Source organism: Nicrophorus vespilloides, unplaced genomic scaffold (assembly GCF_001412225.1).
Source record: "Nicrophorus vespilloides isolate i.1.1-1 unplaced genomic scaffold, Nicve_v1.0, whole genome shotgun sequence".
NCBI classification, from domain to species: Eukaryota; Metazoa; Arthropoda; class Insecta; order Coleoptera; family Silphidae; genus Nicrophorus; species Nicrophorus vespilloides.
Genome location: NW_017099972.1, coordinates 44,335 through 64,520, shown reverse-complemented (window position 1 = coordinate 64,520; position 20,186 = coordinate 44,335). Strand labels below are relative to the sequence as shown.

General features: G+C 36.9%; 3 protein-coding genes across 6 annotated transcripts; 2 read left to right on the top strand and 1 right to left on the bottom strand.

Moving 5' to 3' along the window:
• Positions 1-231: 231 nt before the first annotated feature.
• LOC108566438 (synaptojanin-1-like) lies at positions 232-4,295 on the top strand. Its single transcript, XM_017926308.1, has 2 exons — positions 232-2,969; positions 3,192-4,295. The coding sequence occupies exons 1-2, from the start codon at positions 383-385 to the stop codon at positions 3,554-3,556; spliced, it is 2,952 nt and encodes a 983-aa protein (XP_017781797.1). The 5' UTR covers positions 232-382; the 3' UTR covers positions 3,557-4,295.
• Positions 4,296-4,500: 205 nt separating this feature from the next.
• Positions 4,501-17,203, top strand: LOC108566439 (guanylate kinase-associated protein mars). 3 transcript variants are annotated; one of them, XM_017926310.1, is made up of 8 exons: positions 4,501-5,027; positions 5,660-5,887; positions 14,785-15,300; positions 15,352-15,478; positions 15,630-16,071; positions 16,125-16,712; positions 16,766-16,901; positions 16,955-17,203. In XM_017926310.1, the coding sequence occupies exons 3-8, from the start codon at positions 14,793-14,795 to the stop codon at positions 16,999-17,001; spliced, it is 1,848 nt and encodes a 615-aa protein (XP_017781799.1). In that variant the 5' UTR covers positions 4,501-5,027; positions 5,660-5,887; positions 14,785-14,792; the 3' UTR covers positions 17,002-17,203. The 3 variants fall into 3 exon arrangements, with proteins under 3 accessions (XP_017781799.1, XP_017781801.1, XP_017781800.1); XM_017926312.1 differs by lacking the exons at positions 4,501-5,027; positions 5,660-5,887 and adding an exon at positions 14,448-14,549; XM_017926311.1 differs by lacking the exons at positions 4,501-5,027; positions 5,660-5,887 and adding an exon at positions 14,457-14,694.
• Positions 7,615-14,203, bottom strand: LOC108566437 (GATA zinc finger domain-containing protein 7-like). Of its 2 annotated transcripts, XM_017926306.1 has the most exons (7): positions 14,090-14,203; positions 9,297-13,498; positions 9,089-9,232; positions 8,550-9,028; positions 8,179-8,347; positions 7,972-8,120; positions 7,615-7,862 (listed from the first exon to the last, which is right to left on the bottom strand). In XM_017926306.1, exons 2-7 carry the CDS (start codon positions 13,426-13,428, stop codon positions 7,791-7,793), a joined length of 5,145 nt encoding a protein of 1,714 aa, XP_017781795.1. In that variant the 5' UTR covers positions 13,429-13,498; positions 14,090-14,203; the 3' UTR covers positions 7,615-7,790. The 2 variants fall into 2 exon arrangements, with proteins under 2 accessions (XP_017781795.1, XP_017781796.1); XM_017926307.1 differs by lacking the exons at positions 7,615-7,862; positions 7,972-8,120; positions 8,179-8,347 and having other exon boundaries at positions 8,612-8,711; positions 8,771-9,028.
• Positions 17,204-20,186: the final 2,983 nt, after the last annotated feature.

Sequence of the window (20,186 nt, the reverse complement as noted above, 5' to 3'; positions counted from 1 at the left end):
GTAATGTTTTTTTACTTTACATGTATTTATTAATAAAATATTGAATCTACTTATAGTTTACATTTTATTATACATCCACTTTTCATGACTGATTTCACATTGACGACCAAATGTGAAATTTTTTGAATCTATTATGAATTATTATATTCTATTTTAATGTTATGAATGTGGTAATTTTAAAAGGAATGTTCAAAGGGTTGTGCACGCTCTAAAACGACTGCGCGGCATCGATTTTCCCCAGTTTCTGGGGCAGATGACTGCTGCTATGGCGTATTGTGCAACGCATAGAGTATGTGAAAAATGTGCATTGAAAAGTACAGTGAAGATGTGTTAAATCTGTAACGAAGATTGTGAAAAAAGCGATTACTACAAAAAAAAAAACATGGCTCTTTACAAAGGATTCAAAGTGCTGGAGCGAAATCAGCCGGGCTACCCGTATTCGATTTTGCTGGAACAAAAAAGCAAACAGGAATCTCTCCTCTTCGAGAACGAATCCGTGTCTGTGGTGATACCTCAAGAGATCGAAACAATTAAGAAACAATACACGAAAGTTATAGATGCGTACGGATTCTTGGGTGTATTGGACATCAATTTGGAGGACTCCAAAGTCCTTTATATAGTGCTCGTCACCGGTTGTTCTTCCATTGGGAAACTTGCGGAAACGGAGATTTTCCGCATATCGCAGACCCACTTTATCCCGCTCAATCATGAGCAGAGCGAAGAGCATATCGCCGATTTGCGAAAACTGCTGAATTCTGGTGCTTTCTACTTCTCGTGGCCTCTGAAAGCGAAGAGTACGCCGCCCGTCGATTTAACATTATGCGCTCAAAGAAAATTGAGAACGAGCGTCACCGATAATAGATTCTTCTGGAATCGGATGCTGCTCGTGCACCTGGTGAAGTACCGTATCGATTGCAGCCCGTGGGTTTTGAAGATCATGTGCGGATTCGTCGAGATGAAAACTGTTTACCTTGGGCATAGAAAAGCGTTGGCTGCGATCATATCCAGATTGAGCTGCGAAAGAACAGGAACCAGGTTCAACGTTAGAGGCATCAATGATGAGGGTCACGTTGCGAATTTCGTGGAGTCCGAGCAAATCATTTTGATGGACAATGAGATCACTTCGTATTTGCAGACAAGAGGATCGGTTCCATTATTCTGGGAGCAGCCTGGGTTGCAGGTCGGCTCGCACAAGGTGAAAATCCCGAGAGGTTTCGAATCTTCGAAGGCGGCTTTCGAAAAGCACATGGTCATGATCAAAGAGCAGTACGGAAGACAAGTCATCGTCAATTTGCTGGGTACAAGTTTGATTGGAAGCAAGGAAGGCGAGAGCACGCTCAGCAACGAATATCAGAAGCATCATCAGGAATCCGTTCATAAAGACGACGTGGCGCACATCGCCTTCGATTACCATCAGGAGTGTCGCGGCGGTAACCAAGCGAATTTGGTCAAGCTAAAGATGAAAATAAATCAGCAGATCGACGAATTCAATTTATACCACGCGAATTTAACGACCGTCTTCTCGTACCAAACCGGAACTATAAGAACGAACTGCTTGGATTGTTTGGACAGGACCAATTGCGTGCAAACATTCTTCGGATTGGATATATTGGAGAAGCAGATGCAGGTGATGAATGTGTTGGATAAGAAACAGATTAACAGGTTCGAGGAGATCTTCAAGCAGATGTGGATTAATAACGGAAACGAGATCAGCAGAATCTATGCAGGGACCGGCGCTATCCAAGGAGGATCTAAATTGATGGACGGCGCAAGATCAGCGGCGAGAACCATCCAAAATAATCTCTTGGATACATATAAGCAGGACGCAATCGATATCCTGCTGTACGGATCGAGTTTAAACACGGATTTGGTGGATCTCAGAAGAATTTTACTTCCGTATAACACTCATAACGTTCCGATGGTCATCATGAAAGAGATGTACAGACGTTACAACGAATTCACTACACCGGTTAGTTGCAAAGTGGTTGTTGGGACTTACAACGTGAATGGAGGAAAACATTTTAGGAGCGTCGCCTTCAAGAACACTTCCCTGTCGGATTGGCTTTTGGATAATTCTGAGGACGCAGATATTTTTGCGATCGGGTTTCAAGAAATAGTCGATTTGAACGCTGCAAATATCATGGCTTCGAGCAGCGAGCACGCCAAGTGTTGGGCAGACGAATTGCAGAAGGTTTTATCGAGAGATCAGCCTTACGTTCTTTTATCCTACCAGCAACTTGTAGGAGTATGCTTGTATCTGTTTACGAAGCCTGAGCACATACCGTTTATTAAAGACGTGGCAATTGATTCTGTGAAGACTGGAATGGGAGGACACACCGGAAACAAAGGGGCTATAGCTATACGATTGATGTTTCACGGGACGACAATGAGCTTCGTCTGCGCCCATTTCGCAGCCGGACAATCGCAGGTTGCTGAAAGGAATGCGGATTACGCGGAGATCACGAAGAGGGTGAATTTCCCTTTGGGACGCTCCTTATCAGCAAACGAATATGTGTTTTGGTGTGGCGATTTCAATTATAGAGTGGACATGGATAAGGAGGAACTCAAGGAGTTTATTAAGCAGGGTGATCTGCAGGCCGTCTTGGAATGCGATCAACTGAGGAACCAGCAGAAGGCGGACAACGTTTTCGTTGGCTTCGACGAAGGAGAGATAACGTTTCCACCTACATACAAATACGATCTGTTTAGCGACGATTACGATACCAGCGAGAAGTGCAGAGCACCGGCGTGGACGGACAGGATTCTCTGGAGGAGGAAGCCTTTGTTTCCCGATGTCATCGAAGAGCAGTTGGATGGAGGAAAACTCTTGCACTACGGACAGGCGGGTTTGAAGCAGAGCGATCACAGGCCGGTCGTGGGAGTGTTCCAGATCGAAGTGAGGAAAATCGACGAGGATGCGAGAAGAGAGGTGTTCCATGAGGTGGCGTACGAATTGGACTGTCCCGGAGGTACCTTAGTGTTTAGTTGGAATAAATCACAGCACAGAGAAGTAGAAGAAGTTCATTTGCTTAAGGCAATCTATGACCAATGCAAGCAGCACGAAGACACGCTTTACTTGAAATATACAGACACGTCGATGTCGGTCACATTCAGATATTACAAGAACGCTCACGAAACCATCGCCTTGTTGAAGTATCAGTTGAACGCGTTTAAATTGGATTTGTTTTTAGAAGCTCCCAATTGGTTACATCAGATCGAGGAAGAGATCGCCCTGTACAGCAACAACACCGTTCCGCTGTACGCGCCGAACTCGATGCAGGCAGAGGGTAACCAGGAAGTCAAGGTACCGCCGAAGAGGCCTCCACCACCGAGAGGCGGACCACCGAAATCACCGACACCCGAGACGGCGGCGGATAACCATCCGCAGCAACCTAGAATGGAATCGATGAGTTCCTACGATGAAGCCGACGACGACATCATAAAACCAGCACCGCAAGAACCGCCACCACCACCGCCTCCTAGATCCGAGCCTTCCAGCGCTCCACCGCCCATACCCAGCAGACCTTTACCGCCAGTTCCAGCAAGACCACGTTAATTATAATATTAAATTTAATAAAATAAATCATATATAAATATACAAACAAACATACATATATAAAACAAACATAGCATTGAAAATGTGAAATGTGTTTAGCAATTATTAGACATTATAAAAGCTTGTTACCCCCAATGTTCTTTTCATTTATTTCTACTTACTGAATTAATAAATAAATAGACGACTTAACAAACTCAATAAGATCCATTTAGAGAAGGGACAGATACTTTGTACGTGGCTGTACAAAGTGTGTATCAAATGACTATTATAGTATTAGCGGCAATATAACATAATATCTCAATAATGCAAATACACTTATTCCATTCACGTTCTTTGCTGTTTAAGATTGATGGAGACAAATTGGATTACAGTAGCGATTGTTACAACAGTGGATGGATGGATGTATGATCGTTCCCATCCGGGAATCCAAGAACACCGCGACACCGAACAGAACATTTCGGATCGAAGAGCGCTCCCATCGCAACGTGAACAAAAAAAAAAGAGAGGAATAATAAAATGCGGGACTACAATTAGTAAATAGAAAAAAAAAAGAGAAGAAGGAGCATTTATTGTGGAACAGGCGCACAACCACACCGGAAATAGCTTAAATAGGAAGCGACGATTAAAATACGTGTATATATAGATATAGTAATAAACGAAAGCTAATAGATTTTTTTTTTGAATGCGTTTTGATGCGACACTTTTTCCCCCACTGATTTATACAAATCATGTCTGCAAATCCTCAACAAACATTTAGATTTTTTTTTTGAAATTATAACTTTTCTTTAGAAAAATCATTAGTTTAAGGATTTTTAATAAAATATATAATCAAAAATGTTGATAATATGGATTGTAAATGTATAAAAAGTGTATAACAATTTTTGAAATAAATTTATGAATTTTTTTAAATAAAAGCTATTGGAGAAGAGTAAAAATTAAGCGCATGTAATTTGATGTTTTTTTTTTCTTTCTTTCAGTGATGTCATGTAAGTTACACCAAGCTGAATGAGTAATATTCAGGAATGTACGTATGTAGTGCGGTTTATTTATTTATTTCACATACATACATATACGCTTTTTTCAGCAGATAATTTTCTCCGTGCGATTCGTAACGTCGTTTGTGTACGCGTATTGGTGTTAGTCTGTGTGTATGCGTAGTTACATGCAGGCAGGCAGAGGCACTATCCACAATGGAATAATAACGTCGACAAAGGAAATAATCTCTTAATTTAAGCTAAATTAGTTCTAGGATGTGGGCATCACATATAAACTCGATTGAGATTCATTAAGAGTTAGTATGCGGTCAAATGTCGTCGGCTGAAACCGTCCGTTGCGTGCGTTTTCTCTCCTCCTGGTTTCAAACTCGCTCACGCCTCCCCCACATCCAACATCAACAACTCCATCCTCATCACCACGATGCACACGCAGACGATGATTCGAACGAAACGCGCGAGATGATTCGAAACTCATGGTAAGTCATCAACATAATAATTATCTTTACGCGAAAGATTTACAAAAAATTACGATATTTGTAGATTAAAACGAAGAAACATTTACCAACAATTTCCATTTGCATCAATTGAAAATACACTTATTTTTCTAAGCCGCGACAAATATATAAATCCGCTTGATTGCATAATGGGATCCCCCTTGTGCTCAATCAGAAAAGATTTGCATCCATTATTTAATTAAACCAATTTTATTCGTCGAGCGCGCTGCAATCATCCATCCGTCTATTTATGCAATAATACTAATAATAATCATCGAGGAAGGCTTTTGCGAACAAAAATAAATGCTTTAGTTTCCATGGTATTATTTATGACACTTTTAATGTCATCGATCTTCGCGGAATCGCTGTGCAGATAAAAAAAACGAAAAGAGGAAATCTGCTAATCAATTCCTGGTAAGTGCTTTTAGCTAATCCATTTAATTAATCATCGGCGCACAGCGATCAGTTAACAGCAACAGTTTACACTGATTTAATATGAATTACACACAACAAGCAAATCAATTTCCGAATCTGTATCAAATATTTTAATGGAAGACGAAAGAGAGAAGAAGAAGAAAAAAAAATATATATATAACAATTACAATAATTTTCAGGTCCCCTTATTCTGAAATTATCTGCTGCGACCCCTGACCCTCGATACGAGATTAGGCTTGTGACCCTCTCGCTGTGGAGAATACACGATAAATATATACAAACACAGCAGCAGTCGCCAACGCGTTTCTTTTTTACTTAACCAGAACGTGTCCATCCATGAATACTTTCGATCAAGGATGTGCGTAAAGAAGAAGTACGACCAAAGAAGTTCCCAAAAACGGATTACTGTAAGTAGACTTTGTAATTTCGACCATTCAAATAGTCCTTAGAAAAAAACATGTGCTTTTTCTATTATTTTTTTTTTCATTGTTATTATTTGTTCATCTTTCTTACGAGATTATGTAATCGCCTTTATCCAATTATAACTAACCGGGGAACCTTCAATTCGTTCCTACGAAACAACAACTCTTCGCGGCTTATCTTCGATAGCGCATTTCGAACTTATCTTATTGAAATTACGAATACATCGCCCGACTCAAACTACTTTTTAATTATATACTTTATTCTATATACAAAAAGTATATAGTTTACGTTACTAATCTAGAAAAAATCTATTGCAAGTTATTTGGGGTAAAAAAATCGTGTTATAAATTTGTTTAAAAGTTATAATTATTACTAAATAAGTTTTTATTAATAGGAAGAAATGCTCTTAATGTCTAATATTAAATAAATTAAGTAATCATTTGTTACTTTCAAAAGAAATTATTTTTGGTTCAACTTGAAAAATTGGTTGTATTATATAAATACATATATTTTTTTAAGATAATCAAGTGAAGATAGTATTATTAATAAAATGCAGATGTTGAAGATTTTTAAGCAATTGAATATATTATAACTGCCCCTATTTTTCTGTTTTAAGGAAAACAAAGTAAAGTGATTTTTAATAGTAGTTTCAGGGAATTCTCCTCCCTATGTTAGGGATGTGGGTCCAATTGTTGGACCATAGGGGCATTCGGGGAAAACGGAGAGAGAGAGGACAGTAAAGATACCTATCAGAGCGAATTAAGTGGACTACATTAGATTGAATCGAATTAAGGAGAGAATGCCCATTAATTCCAATTGGTCCCCTGAATCACATAATTTGCATAACGGATGGACGGACGCTTGTATTCCATTCATGCTAAATGGTAAAAAAAATATAAGAAGAATCTCTTTGGCCAACATGCACATGGAGAGAGGAGAGGAACAAACAAGGGGAGGACATGGAATAGTAATTTCAATTATAACGACAAAAAAAAAGGACACGATGAGAGAGGACCGTCAGACTCTTAATTTAGTTGGGGGTCATATCATTTAACCTTTAATATTACTTTACTTGTGCAGTCGCACGCATTAAAACACGCTAACATCATACGTTACACACACGTTGAATGGGAAATGAGAGCACTGCAGAAGATAAATTGTTCTCAATTTAATGACACTTATTTACCTTTCAAGCTCGCTGCTTAATATCCGTCATTCAATTCACTTGCAGAGTTGCATCCACATCCTCTCTTACAAACCAATCAAATATTTACAAGCTGTATTCATCAACTGATAATTAGTTGTTTTTCTATTTACTTTAAAAACTAATTAGAGCTCAACTTGAAATCTCTAACAATAACATTACAGACATTTACAGTTTAAAGCTAATTATTATTTCTTTTTCATAATCAATCACTGCAGTAATTCGTAAGTATTCAGGAGATGTCAAATCGCAATGGAAAACTACCCTATTTCTAAGTACTAGTGCCGCAGGAGTGCATTTTATATCTCCTGCTGCTCGAGTGCTTATCAATAGGAATTGTTGACTCAGCACATAGAAAAAACCAAACGCACTTCTACAAATTTTGATAATTTAGGATTATAAGTAAGTTTATTAATTTTAAGTTAAATTATTAGTATTTATTAAGGTATAACAACGATGAATTAAAAAATATTATAAATAAATATTTTAAAACTTGACTTGGCTGAATATAAATTATATTTTATTTAACAAATTCATTCCTAACATGTAAATATTTGAAAAGAAAAATCTTTGGCAACTGTATAAATGTTCTTGTACAATAATAATAATAAGTCATATATTTTATTATTCGATAAGAAAAAAATATGATAAATGAACGAAACGAAGATTAAAAAATAAATAAATCACATTAAATTAATTACGCTGATGCTGGTAGAGAGCGATGGTTTGCCACGCAAGACATTTTGCCTTAAATTCTAAAAATAAACAAAAATTGAAGCGGTGTGATTTTTTTCTGTCTTCCAAAGTTATTAGTGTTTGAACGTATGAAATGTGTATTGTTAATGATTAATGTATGTGTCATACCTGATTGAATATCTCTGCCAATAACCTGTTGGCCAACTTCATTTGTCTGTCCCTGTTCTCAACCAATTTTCGTTGAACTTCGGGCAGTTTCTTGTAGTGCTTCGCCGTCATCTGCTTCATTTCTTTAGTTGTGAACAAACGTTTGTGGGCTGTAAAAAATATTTATGTATTTTTTGTTTCTTTTATTTTATTGGTTTCAGTACTAACCGTTCTCGTTTTGGCCTAAATATTGGTAAGGAGGCAGTCCGTTGGTCATGGCCAGGACCTGCTTGTACTTTTGGCATCTTTGCTCACGCAAATAAGCCAACTCGATCATGCACTTTCTCCTCTCCTCCGCTGCAGCAACAAAACTAGGCTTATTCGTGGCTAAATAGTCCTGGACAGAAAACCGAAAAGCAAAGAAGCACATATTTAACACCTCTGTTCAATAAATGGTTTATTTCGTACTCTTTCTTTTATGATGACTAACATTTTCTTTACCATCGTATGCATGGTTGACAAAACATGTTATTTTTTTATTGTTACAAATTCACAAAGTATGATATCACCGCGAAAATACTGTGTGCTTAGAGCATTACCTGAAGACTCTTTCTATCCTTGTGCTTCGACGATTTGTGTTTCTTTCGTTTTTCTTCTTTTGTAGGCAGATAGCCTTTGCTGCCGACCGGTATTTTTATTTTGATCTCGTCGAGCGACCTCACGTTGCGCTGGGACGGCTCCTCAACGTCTTCGGCGCCCGGCTCAAATGTTAATAAATAAGCTACTGCTTTCTTTTGTTGGTTGTTTTTGTTTATCCTACCCCCATTGTTGCAACACGAGCTGCACACTCCGGATAGTTTTGGTTCCTTGCAGGTGCAACAGGACTCGTAGCTATCAAGGCCGCGCAGCTCCTCTAGAGTGCTACGGATCCTCCGGATCGTCATGTTACTAGTCAGAGGAGAACATGTGCACTTGTGCTGAGGTTGCTTGAAGTAAGCATTCGATGGACTCCAATCTCGCTTTTTACTTTCAATCAAACAGGGATCGCAGAACCTCGGCCCACAAGAATCAAGAACGGCTATAATTAAAGAAACAATTAATCAAATATCAAATGCAGTTAAATATTATAAATACTTACTGATATCTATTGCAGACCCCTTGGACATACACTTCCGGCAACATGAGCATATTATGGCACTAGTTGAAGAGCCGCTGGAGGAGCTGCTCGATGTACACTTCATATTCGCAATAGACTTAGTAGTTTGTATTCCTCTACTTTTACCTAAAATAAAATCCTCATTAATATTCCTGCATAAAATTTTCTAATATTAATAATAATGACTTACTTCCAAGCTTATTATCAACTTCTATTGGCACCTCCAGAACGACTCTCCGAACGCAGTCTTCGGGATTTTCGCTACTGCTTTCTACCGTATTTGACACGATCCGTGCGTTTTCAAAATCGAGCGGCAATTTCATACCCGATATTCCTCTAAGCATTTCCACACTCCTATTACTAGATCTGCGACTATCTGTACTGGGTGCTTCTGCCATATTAATTCCTGCTGCCGATGTCCGACTGAATTCTTCCTGAATAGAAATTGAACTTCGTGTACCGGATTCTCTTGGTTTTCTTCTCAAACTGCTGGGCGATCTGCGACCCATAGATAACTTCGAAACTTCATCGTTTATCGAATCTTCTGAGCTATTATCATCATCGTCAATTTCATTGTCAATCGCGTTCTCGCGACCTATCGATGGTCTGCTAATTATACCTTGTGAAATGTCTGATGATTTTCTGATGCTCGAACCACGACTCGAAGATCTTTTCGACATCCCTGATGATTGTCGACTCACTGCCGAAGGTCTATCGGACTTCCTGCGATTCATTTCGTTAAAGGCGGCGAGCGATTTCATTTTTGATGAATGTCCATTAGAATCACGAGCACTTTTGGAGGCGGACGAAGGTCTGTCGCTTATCGTAGAATGGCGAGAATAGCTTGGACCATTTTCGGACCCATCCTCTGATATTCTAAACAATGTCGATTGTTTTGTGTTAGACGGCTGATCCATAGAATAATTATCGTCATCCTCGACTGATGCAGCTTGATTCATTGAAGATTTTTTCTTTGAAGATTGTCTACTCATGATGGACGGACGCTCGTCATATCTATCATCGTCTGCGTCTTGATTCGCTACAGATTTTTTCATTGAAGATTGCCTGTACGTTGCTGATGACGCTCTACCATCAAATCCATCATCCTCAAAATCCACTTCTTGATTTGCAAGAGATTTTTTCGTTGATTGTCTGCTAATTGCGGACGGCATTCTACCATCAAATCTGTCGTCCTCAAAATCCGGATCTTGATTTGCAAGAGATTTTTTCGTCGATTGTCTGCTAATTGCTGACGACGTTCTACCATCAAATCTGTCGTCCTCAAATTCCACATCTTGATTTACAAGTGATTTTTTTGTTGATTGTCTGCTCATAATAGAAGGTTTGGAGTAACTTGGGTTGCCATCAGATATGGAACCATTATCAGATTTTCCAGATGCCGTGGATTGTCTCACCGACGATGCACGGTCCATTTCGTCATATAATTCATCGATATCATCCAATTCCGGTGAGAATTCTTGAGGAAGACGAGAATCGCGTGATTTTCTCGATGTCGATGAGGACTGTCTACTCATTTTACTTTGACTAGGCTCTACACCATCATAAATACGGTCATCGTCCATCTGATTAACTGATTTACGTTCAAACTGTTCTTCGACATCAAGATCCTCATCATTTATATTTCCCAAGGAACTTATCACAGATAGACTTTTGCCAGAATTTTGGCCATTCGCACTTAAAGAGCTATCACTGTAAGGGCTTTTGTAAGATGATCGTTGTTCCAGCTGTGAAGAATACTCCACGGTTTTCTTCCTCGGCGCCGCGGAGTTTCGAGTTGAACTTTTCCTGGATTGAGACATATCACTTGCGCTCCCCTCTTTATTCTCTATAGATTTAGACACTTCCTGCAAATCAGATGATTTAGGCAACTTCGTTTTATATTCTTTGATAGTAGTGACTTTAGTCTTCCTATGTTCTTCAGTTTTAATATACTCTGTCGATTCGAGCTTATCACTGTTATTATTATTATTATTGTTACTATTCTCATTTGTTTTCGCCTCAATCCTATCATCCATCTGACCTTTCGGCTTCAATTTTGCTACAATTTCTTTGAATTTATAATCCCTGTTGCCTTGGTCACTGTACAAATGAAAATCAATTTCAGAGAACTCATTTACATTGTCTACTTTAAGACGGAAATCTTGGCTGTCTATGTTATTGGTGTCTTTGGTCGGCTCGTTCGGCCTCTCTGTTGTAATCATGTACACGGATGTTGTTTTATTAATGTTTGTAATATCTTTAAAGTGTGGTGTCTGTGTGGTTTTGTTCTTTTCCAAATAGTTGCGCAACTTGTTCAAATGCTCGATTTCTTTGTTAATCCAATTCAGCTGATGATCTCTTTCGTTTTTAGCGAACTTTACCATCACATCGGAACTATTCACGGAACCACTCGAATCTACTTTAATCTCAGAAGCTGTTTTGTTACTTTTCCAATCGGTGGTCTCGTCGGATTTCGGTAAAATAAAATTGTTCGAAAATACCGCTCCAATGGATTGTTCGGTGCTGCTATTGGTGCAATCACTGTTGGGCAACTTCTCCGTAGGCATGGTAAAGATTTTATTCTTCGTCTGAGTTGGCTCCATCACTGGTATCGCTGGTTTCCATGGTAAGTTTGTGTGTAATTCAGTTAATTTCGTGGGATTCTCCAAGTGATTGTCATTCATCACCATTTGATCTACTCTGTACGCAATCTTGGGTTCAATGTTAGGCGTAATATGCTCAGAGTCAATTGAACTGTTTCCAGAATTGGGTGATAGGATTTTCTTCATAATCTTGTTTAAATAATACTGCTTCGTCTTCACATCGTATTTCTTAGATTTAATCAGTTTATTCAAGAGCTTTAAATTAGCTTCACGTTCCTTTTTCGTTTGAGATTCAATATCCGACAATGAAAACTCTTTGCTCGAAGTCTCAACGCTCGTGAACAAAGATTTCTGGTCACCGTCATCCCCTTTACTTTCCAAGGTGTTGTTCTCACTCGAAACAATAGGGTTCTCCGGTGATTTCGTCGACTTATTGTAAGAATCTCCATGGAAATATTCGAAACTATTGGAAGCATCCGAAGAATCCGTTGCTTTCGCAGTCGCTCCGCTATGTTTAACATAAAATACTCGTTCGTTCTGAGGAGATGTTTGAATTGCGACGCTAATATTTTCAGAGCAAGTCTGCATAACTTTATCCGTAACAAGATTCGTGGAAACACATTCTACGCAGATTGGCTTAGCGACGTGCAAATTTTTGATCTTCCTACTTCGATACCTATTAAAATACTTCAGCCTTTGCGGCAACGTCAAATCGAATTCACTTGTCCATTTCTTAAGAGTAGTATCACTGCTACAGCTAACGTTTTCCACACTGCAACTGCTTTTTACTTTCAGGTCAATTGGGTAATCGTAACTAAAATTCACTCTATCTAATTTGATCTTCTCCCTTCGTTTCAGAAGTACGTCATCTACACTATGATTTTTGTTCTCGTTAAAAATCTGACGGGCTTTGGGGTAATTTTCCAAAATTTTCTGCTTCACCTCATCATCAGAAGATGCCGACGATGATACAACACTCTTGAGTTTTGCAGTATCGCCTAACGAGTAGTAATTGTTCGAAGACTCTTTATCCGAAGTATTGGATTTCGAATCGGATGAGCTCGAATAGAATGTCACATTCTTGTCGATGATTTTCTTGTTTGCTCTTGGAGGTTTCTGTGGTATTATCCTATGCGTCGGTACAACGTTGATAATCGGCGTGGACTCTGCCTGAGGAACGCCGACTTTGCTCTTCAGAAACAACAGTACGTCCTCCTTGATCTTAGCAGAAGGACGGCTCGTTGATGATTCCGATTTCCTAGAGCTCGAGCGCTCCTCCTTCTCATCAGATTCTCGAGCGTTCTTTCTAACGGACTCTGTGTCTGATGAACTATTGAGGAACACTAAACGATTAGAGGAACTGTTATTTTCCTGCGTGGTGATTGTTGGCAAAGATATACTTCTGTTGAGCTTCTGCACCTCGTAGTGGTCGTAGCCGATGTCGGCCCCATTGTCCCATTCCAATTTCCTGGATGCTACGCTGCTGGTGGGTGAATGGAAGGCGGAAGTTTCCACATCTTGATCTTCATTGTTGCTGCTGATGACTTGTGGAGGTAGTGGTGGTGTTGTTGATGTTGTTGTTATTGTCGGTGGTTGTGGATGTGGTGTGGGAATACCGTAGGCACCGCAAAAGTACGACGACAGGTTGCGATTTTGTGCATGTTTACTGTAATATTCCAAGACCTCCGCCGTCGCATCGTTCTTACCTTTATCTTCCATATCTTTTAGTGTCCTCCTTCTTCGTCGCCAATTACTATATGGTCCTTATTCATTTTATAGCGATGACAGGCTGCAAAAATTTTGTCGTATTTTAAAACATATTGGATGACAGACAAAAACAAACGTGACAATCATTAATCACATGAATACAATTATTTTACTTATATCTAACATAAAACCAGCTTTTCTTTTTGAAGCAATAAATTAACTAAATCTAAATAGTGGCTTGTGAAGAAAATTATTAATATACATATGTTTCTATTTACTAAATTAAGTAAATTAATCAATATTAAAACTTTCTTTTTTAGTGCAAACTATATCATAACAATATATTAACATAGACTTAATGAATACATAAAATTAGTCATACACTTAGTATTCGTTAAGTTACAATAAAGAAAGTAAATTTAAGTTACAAAACTAATTTGATAATAAAATTATTGAAATTACTACATGTTACTAAAACTAACAGTTATCATATAGAAAGCATTAACATATTAACGATGTTATTGAAGAAGAAGAAGATTATAGGTTTCCAATAATAAAAACAATAATAAACATTTGAATTGATACATAAACATAACCTAATTATTATTTCAAAAAATACATATACTAAAAGACGTCTTTCTGAAGAGTGTTAATGCGAAAGAACTATACTCACAAATGAATATGAACACAATTGCAGCATTATACACTAATTAATTAATTAACAATAACCGAACGTTTTAAACAGAAACCGTTACTACTTATGAATGAAAATATAAACGATACAAACTAAAATCAAATCACCAACAGCTGTTGATGCAACTTCATGTTGCTTATTTTGAATTAAAAATTGCTTTCAAAAAGTTACTTTTTACGTTATGTCTTTTGTTTATAGTATATATGTAATAATATAATAACAACTAATTATTAAATAAGTTATTTTTATGAATTATTGTTGTTTCAGAGGTGAAAGAAAGATTGAATTTAGAGTTTTCTTGAGTTGGTATATCTGAAGAGCAACAGTTATCTTGCAGTGGGCTTTGAAAAATCAAACGGTCATTTGCTACATCCTCAACGTCTTATATGACACAATTAGAATTGTAAAGACTTTATAGTTTGTTGTTATTAATTCGAAGGTAATTTCCGCTATATTGTTGGATATTTGTGTGTTTAGTTTATTTTGGGAACATTGCATTATGCACATTAGTTTTTTTTCGTATAGTTTTTTCATTATGTATTTTTTGAAAAAGTAAAGCATCAGTAGATGATTTGCGGATTGTGGTGAGTGTTTAGTTGAACGCGTATTAGTTTGTTGTATTATCAATTTAGTTTAGATTTGGACAGTGTTGATACTAATTTATGTTGTTTTAGAAAATTAAATGGATTTGTCTGAATATTTGAAGTTGGGTCTGAAGGATCTTTGCAAGGCAAAGCAAACAAGTAGAGTTGTGCAGATCAGACATTTAAGACAGCAGAACAGAGATAAATACATGATGTCTCAAAGGCAGATAGTGGAATCAGTTGAGAATACTCCAGAAGTGAAGGCCAAAGTTAGGAGACCAATTTTAAAGCAGCCTGTAATTGAAGTTGAGCAACCTAAAGTCAATAAAAGGATGGAAGCTCTGTTATTGTGGAGGGCAGAGAAAGCTAAGAAGATGGAAATGGAGAAGAATTCAAACAAATCGAAACCAGTGTTTAAGGTTTCAAAAGTGGTGGCTCAGACGAAATTGGAAGACATCTATCCAAAAAAAGCGAGTCAGACACCAAGCTTTGTAGGATCCACGCACAGTTTTAAACCGCCAAAGAATATCAAACCAATTGCTATACATCAAACAACAATCTCTCAGAATACCAGAAGCAAAACTCAAACATCAAAAAGCAAAAATGGTAAATCACACTAACATAAACTTCATGTGTTTCATATATTTTATTTCTCAGATACTGCAATAAAAAAAGCGCCAATAAAAAGAACTGTAACTGCTAGAGCTAAGGATACTAAAGGCAAAACTAATAATAAAATTTTAGATAAGATTATTGAATTTGGAGATGCCCTTAAAGTGTCAACGTAAGTTCAGCATGATTTGAAAATAATAACATTTTTATTTGGAATATTAGTTATCAAGTAGACTTAGGTTAATATAGCACTTTCAGTAATGTTCCTATTTACCTTTTCATGACGTACATAATTTATTAATTATTATAATTCGTTATTTTAGTGCAATAAATACTCTACCTGAGATAATAGTGGGAATGGAAGAATCACCAAAGAAAATGAACAAAACTCCTAATCGGAGTACAAGGATGAAGAAATCGCGAAAGAACAGGGAAAACGAAACTCCGAAACATCCATCAAAGAAACGTAACACTGAAACAACAACACCCAAGGAAAATACTCTTCAAGTAATGGAGGTTACTCCTCAAAAAAGTCCGAACGAATTGCCGAACAACGAGGTGGTATATGTTAGTCCATTTGTGACTATCGCCAGAGGAAAGAAAATGGCGAGAGATGAGTATAAAAGTAGGTCTTCGATGGGTGGCATTCTAGCCGGATCACCGGATTTCACAGGCCCAAAAGCTGCAGCGAAATACTTTTATAATTTAAAAGCTGAACAGATCGTAAGATTGCAAGGGCTTATTGAAGAATGGACAAAATATTCGGTAATAAACTGACTGAAATTCTTATTAGCTTTATGTAACATGTTTGTTTTTAGGAACACGAAGATCTTCCTGAAGGAGCAGAGGATATTATAAACGCAACGATTGGTCAAACGAATTTGCTCTTGAATAAGAAGATGGAACGTTTCCAGCAGCTAATAGATAACTGCGAGAATCAAAATACCGACCCTTTGGTGAACGCCACCGACTTGCACGGTTATTGGGACGTGGTTACTATACAAGTAGACTCGATCGATAAGAGGTACGAAAATCTTGTGAGAATGAGGGACAATGGCTGGGAAGAGATATTACCTATACCAAAGAGGGTGGAGGAAGTCGCAGTTCCACGACCCAAAAAGAAGGTGGCTGTGAAGAAGAAGAAGACTGATGCACAGGGAAGCTCGAAGTTAAGAGGTGCAATTCGATTGGCCAGACAGAAACAGCAGATGGCCTCGTCCGAAGGAAGCAATTGCTTTGACGGTGGTTTCTTCAGCATACAATCTCCTAAAAAATCGCCGGCGAAGACTAGGAAAAGTTTGCTAAAGTCCGTACTCTCATCGGCCAAAGGCACGCCGAAACATTCGCCCGGTCTAATGATGATGAAGGTTGCACATAATATTAAATCAATAAAGAAAGATACCGATGTAAGTGTAATTTTAATTTCATCTTCATCTGATATTCATAACTCTTCTTACAGTCTGGGAGCAAATCAACTGGAAAGAAACTCAAGACTGTTTTGTTCGCTGATGAAGTGATGGACTGCAATGGATCTTCGACCGAAGAAGATAAAGAAAACTTAGAAGAGATTACCGCCAAACAAGAAACTCCCCGTAGTAAGTACTCAACGCAGTTGGATTTGGTAAACACTAATACTTTCTCGTTTCAGGTAAACGACAATCCGTTAGATTGAGTAGTCGTAGTAAACTATTTTAATCAACGAGGCCATTCTGGGAATAATCGAAACGATAAGAATATATACGTTTTGTTTTTCTCTCCCTATTTATTACCAATCTTATTTTAATGCTGTAATTAGAAGTTATTTGATACGTTATGCATTCACGCGTTCCCAATTTTATGCTCTACTTTCAAGTGATGTTTTTCAATTTAGGTTTTTAAAATTTCCATTATTTTTTATTTTTATCAAAAGGAGAAACATTTTCTATGTACATTCGATTTCAGTTCTGTTTTTAAATGAATAAATAAAATTATATTATATAATAATATGTTGCGCCAAAGCGCTTACAAACGTTTTACAAAAATTTATTGTATTTTTATGCATTGTAACTAAAGTTATGTACTCATTATTTAATAAATAAATTGTTAATTTTATAATATCTATCGTTTTATTTTTTTTAGGCAACCAAATGTACATCAGTATGATTTTCAAAAAAAAAACCTGATTTTAGACAACTGAAATTTTAATAAATTATATAAAGATTATTTCAAATTTATTACCATTTGTTATTACCTAATTGTTACAATTAAATTCTACTATATACTTATAATAGTATCATAATTATGTTTATGATGAAACTCAACAGATGGAGACAGTTCTATGAAATGTTCATTAAAATTTGCTATTAACATTTAAAAAACTAAAACTTACTAATTAGATCAAACTTGTATCAGAGAGAAGAATAATTATTATATATTGAGAATTACTTATTTGCATTTGAAAATTGCAACCAAGTTAACATTGTTTTTAATATAGAAAGAACAAAAAAAGGAAGAATTAATCAAATTAATTATTTAGTATTATTTACTAAAATCTTAATATTTCTCTTTTCATTATTTAGATTAAGTTGTGTTATCTTTGAATTAACTATAAAAATTATTGATAATTATATAATAATAATTAATAGTCAAGTTTGAAACATCATTGACGTAACAATTTTTTCAAATTCCGTTGGGAATTGCTTCCACAGCATCGATGATGGTTCTTTAAACTTATTTGATCACAATTGACCGTCTGTGTAAAACATGGCACCCCTTTTCTAAAAAAAAATAATATAATAATTTATTTAGACGCAGTGACTGAGCACATTTCCATACAACAGAAAAATAAACCTTTCGCGTCTCTTGAGACGTCCCAAAAATAGTGGTAATGCCTAGGTAGGTGCAGTATTTGTATAGATGCAACAAGGGGGGGAATGTAGACAGGGTCATTAATATTAATTTTTGGCCTTTCGTCGCCTTTTGAAATTAGATATTATGTTGAACGAGGAAGCAAAGGGTTCGATTCGAGCAAGGGTTGCACCACCATTTGTGTGTGTGTGACGCAACTGACGCTGCATAAATAATTCGATCGTGAGGGATGAACACAACAATGCACACACACAAAATAATATAAATGTATATATGTGAAACGAAGAGTAGAATGCACAGAAATTCCTGTAATTTCGCAAAGTTTTATTCATTTCGCCAAAGAATACGAACGCATTATTCTTCGCACATGCTGCGTTTGCGTTTACATTAATAAGCATGTACAATATTAATAAGCGTTCGTAGAAGGAGGTTAACGCGGAATACGCGGAATCTTTGGCCGCAATTAGGGTGAGAAAATACCCCGTGAACGCACGAAACCCGTACAAACTTATTATGTACACTGTTTTCTTTATTATTTTTTTCGACATCTTGAAGACGCAACTTCGAGGTATATGAACTCATGAACGAAGCTTTGAAGAAGGTGTTGCATGCTGTATTATTATGTGCGTGGCTTTGATAGCAAACGTTATAATACAATTATCTACTACAACTATAAACATAAGACTTTTACACTTTTGACTACTTAAAAATATAAAATAAATATAACAATTTAAATGTAACTTAAGAGAAACCTTCTTTTTTAAGTAAATTTCATTTTCTTTAAGAGTAATCGTGATCGATCAAAGTCAATTTTAAATTAGGAAAAGCTAATTGAAACGTGACGACCATAAATTGTCAGTTCTTTCTTTTTTTTATACAAGGATTTAACATACTTATCACATTCACGTTAGATTGATATTCCGAGAAACGTAATGGGCGAATCGTATAAAAACCATAGATCACGATCTCGTATCCACCCACTCGCACACCTCAGCAGAAGTTTTTTTTTTTTGTTGTGAAAGGATGCAATTGATCCCAAATGCGATTTTAGTGTGTGCGCGCGTTCGCTTGTGCCCATTACAATATTTTTTTTTACAATTCCTTCATCTCTCATTTCTAATTTCATTCAAACTGAAACGTTGATGTGGCGGCACGCGCTTAGTTACCTTTCTGAAAGAGGTTCCCATTCATACACACAGAGAAAAAAAATGTAATAAATATAAATGCAATCATTTTTCGGTGCTTTCCACCCACGCGTTTCTTTTATTTCATTGTTTCGCTTCTTTTATTTCACCTCTTTCATTCCGGTTTCGCTCGCGAAGAAGGCCCAAACCGTAAATCATAAAAAAAAAAAACGAAAATATCATCGATATCCTCGCTCTGAGCTCTTCGGAAATACTCGCGCGTGGGTGGCGGATGGATCTGATAAATCAGCAGTCTTTTTTATTTTTTCCTATACACTGTCTTTCTCTCCAAAAGTTCTGGCCGTGGGCATCTTGGAAAGGCCACAGTTTTATCTTTAATTTGCATGATCCAATTAGCATACGTGAAAAAAGTCATTAATTAATATCACGTAATCGAAAAGTTATTTTTAGTGTTTCTTGCAAATACAAAAGTAATTAAAAAGACAGCTTAATTTGAAATGATTCGTTTTTTGTTTTGACTAATCTACAGAACAGGTAAATCGATCGTTTTAAAAAGACCTAAAGTGGTGGAGAGAAAGATAGGTATAATTATGTAGTCTAATGGTTTTGGTATTGCTTTTATAAGTACATGGAGAGATTCCAATAAATTTGGTGGTGGAAAGATTGATTATAATGATCTTTAATCTAAATGGTCATTAGAGCGAGAAGATGTGGCCTATCTGGATTATTCTAATTCAATCAATTTCGTAGATACTTGTTGCATTTTCTTTTGCTGAGGACAGTTTTGAAGAAGTATGGATAAAATGTAATGGATATTGGCAATTTGGTTTAAATGCTGGTCGAAGTGCGGTCGAGTTCGGTTGTGTGCGGTTGAAAAGTGCCCGAGGA

Coding starts and splice junctions, on each gene's coding strand:
- LOC108566438 (XM_017926308.1), top strand. CDS start 383: ATGGCTCTTTACAAAGGATTCAAAGTGCTGGAGCGAAATCAGCCGGGC. Junction 2,970..3,191: donor CGAATTGGACTGTCCCGGAG/GTACCTTAGTGT, acceptor ATTTGTTTTTAG/AAGCTCCCAATTGGTTACAT.
- LOC108566439 (XM_017926310.1), top strand. CDS start 14,793: ATGGATTTGTCTGAATATTTGAAGTTGGGTCTGAAGGATCTTTGCAAG. Junction 15,301..15,351: donor AACATCAAAAAGCAAAAATG/GTAAATCACACT, acceptor TTTATTTCTCAG/ATACTGCAATAAAAAAAGCG. Junction 16,902..16,954: donor CAAACAAGAAACTCCCCGTA/GTAAGTACTCAA, acceptor TTCTCGTTTCAG/GTAAACGACAATCCGTTAGA.
- LOC108566437 (XM_017926306.1), bottom strand. CDS start 13,428: ATGGAAGATAAAGGTAAGAACGATGCGACGGCGGAGGTCTTGGAATAT. Junction 8,348..8,549: donor AGGATAGAAAGAGTCTTCAG/GTAATGCTCTAA, acceptor TTTTCTGTCCAG/GACTATTTAGCCACGAATAA. Junction 8,121..8,178: donor TTTAGGCCAAAACGAGAACG/GTTAGTACTGAA, acceptor TATTTTTTACAG/CCCACAAACGTTTGTTCACA.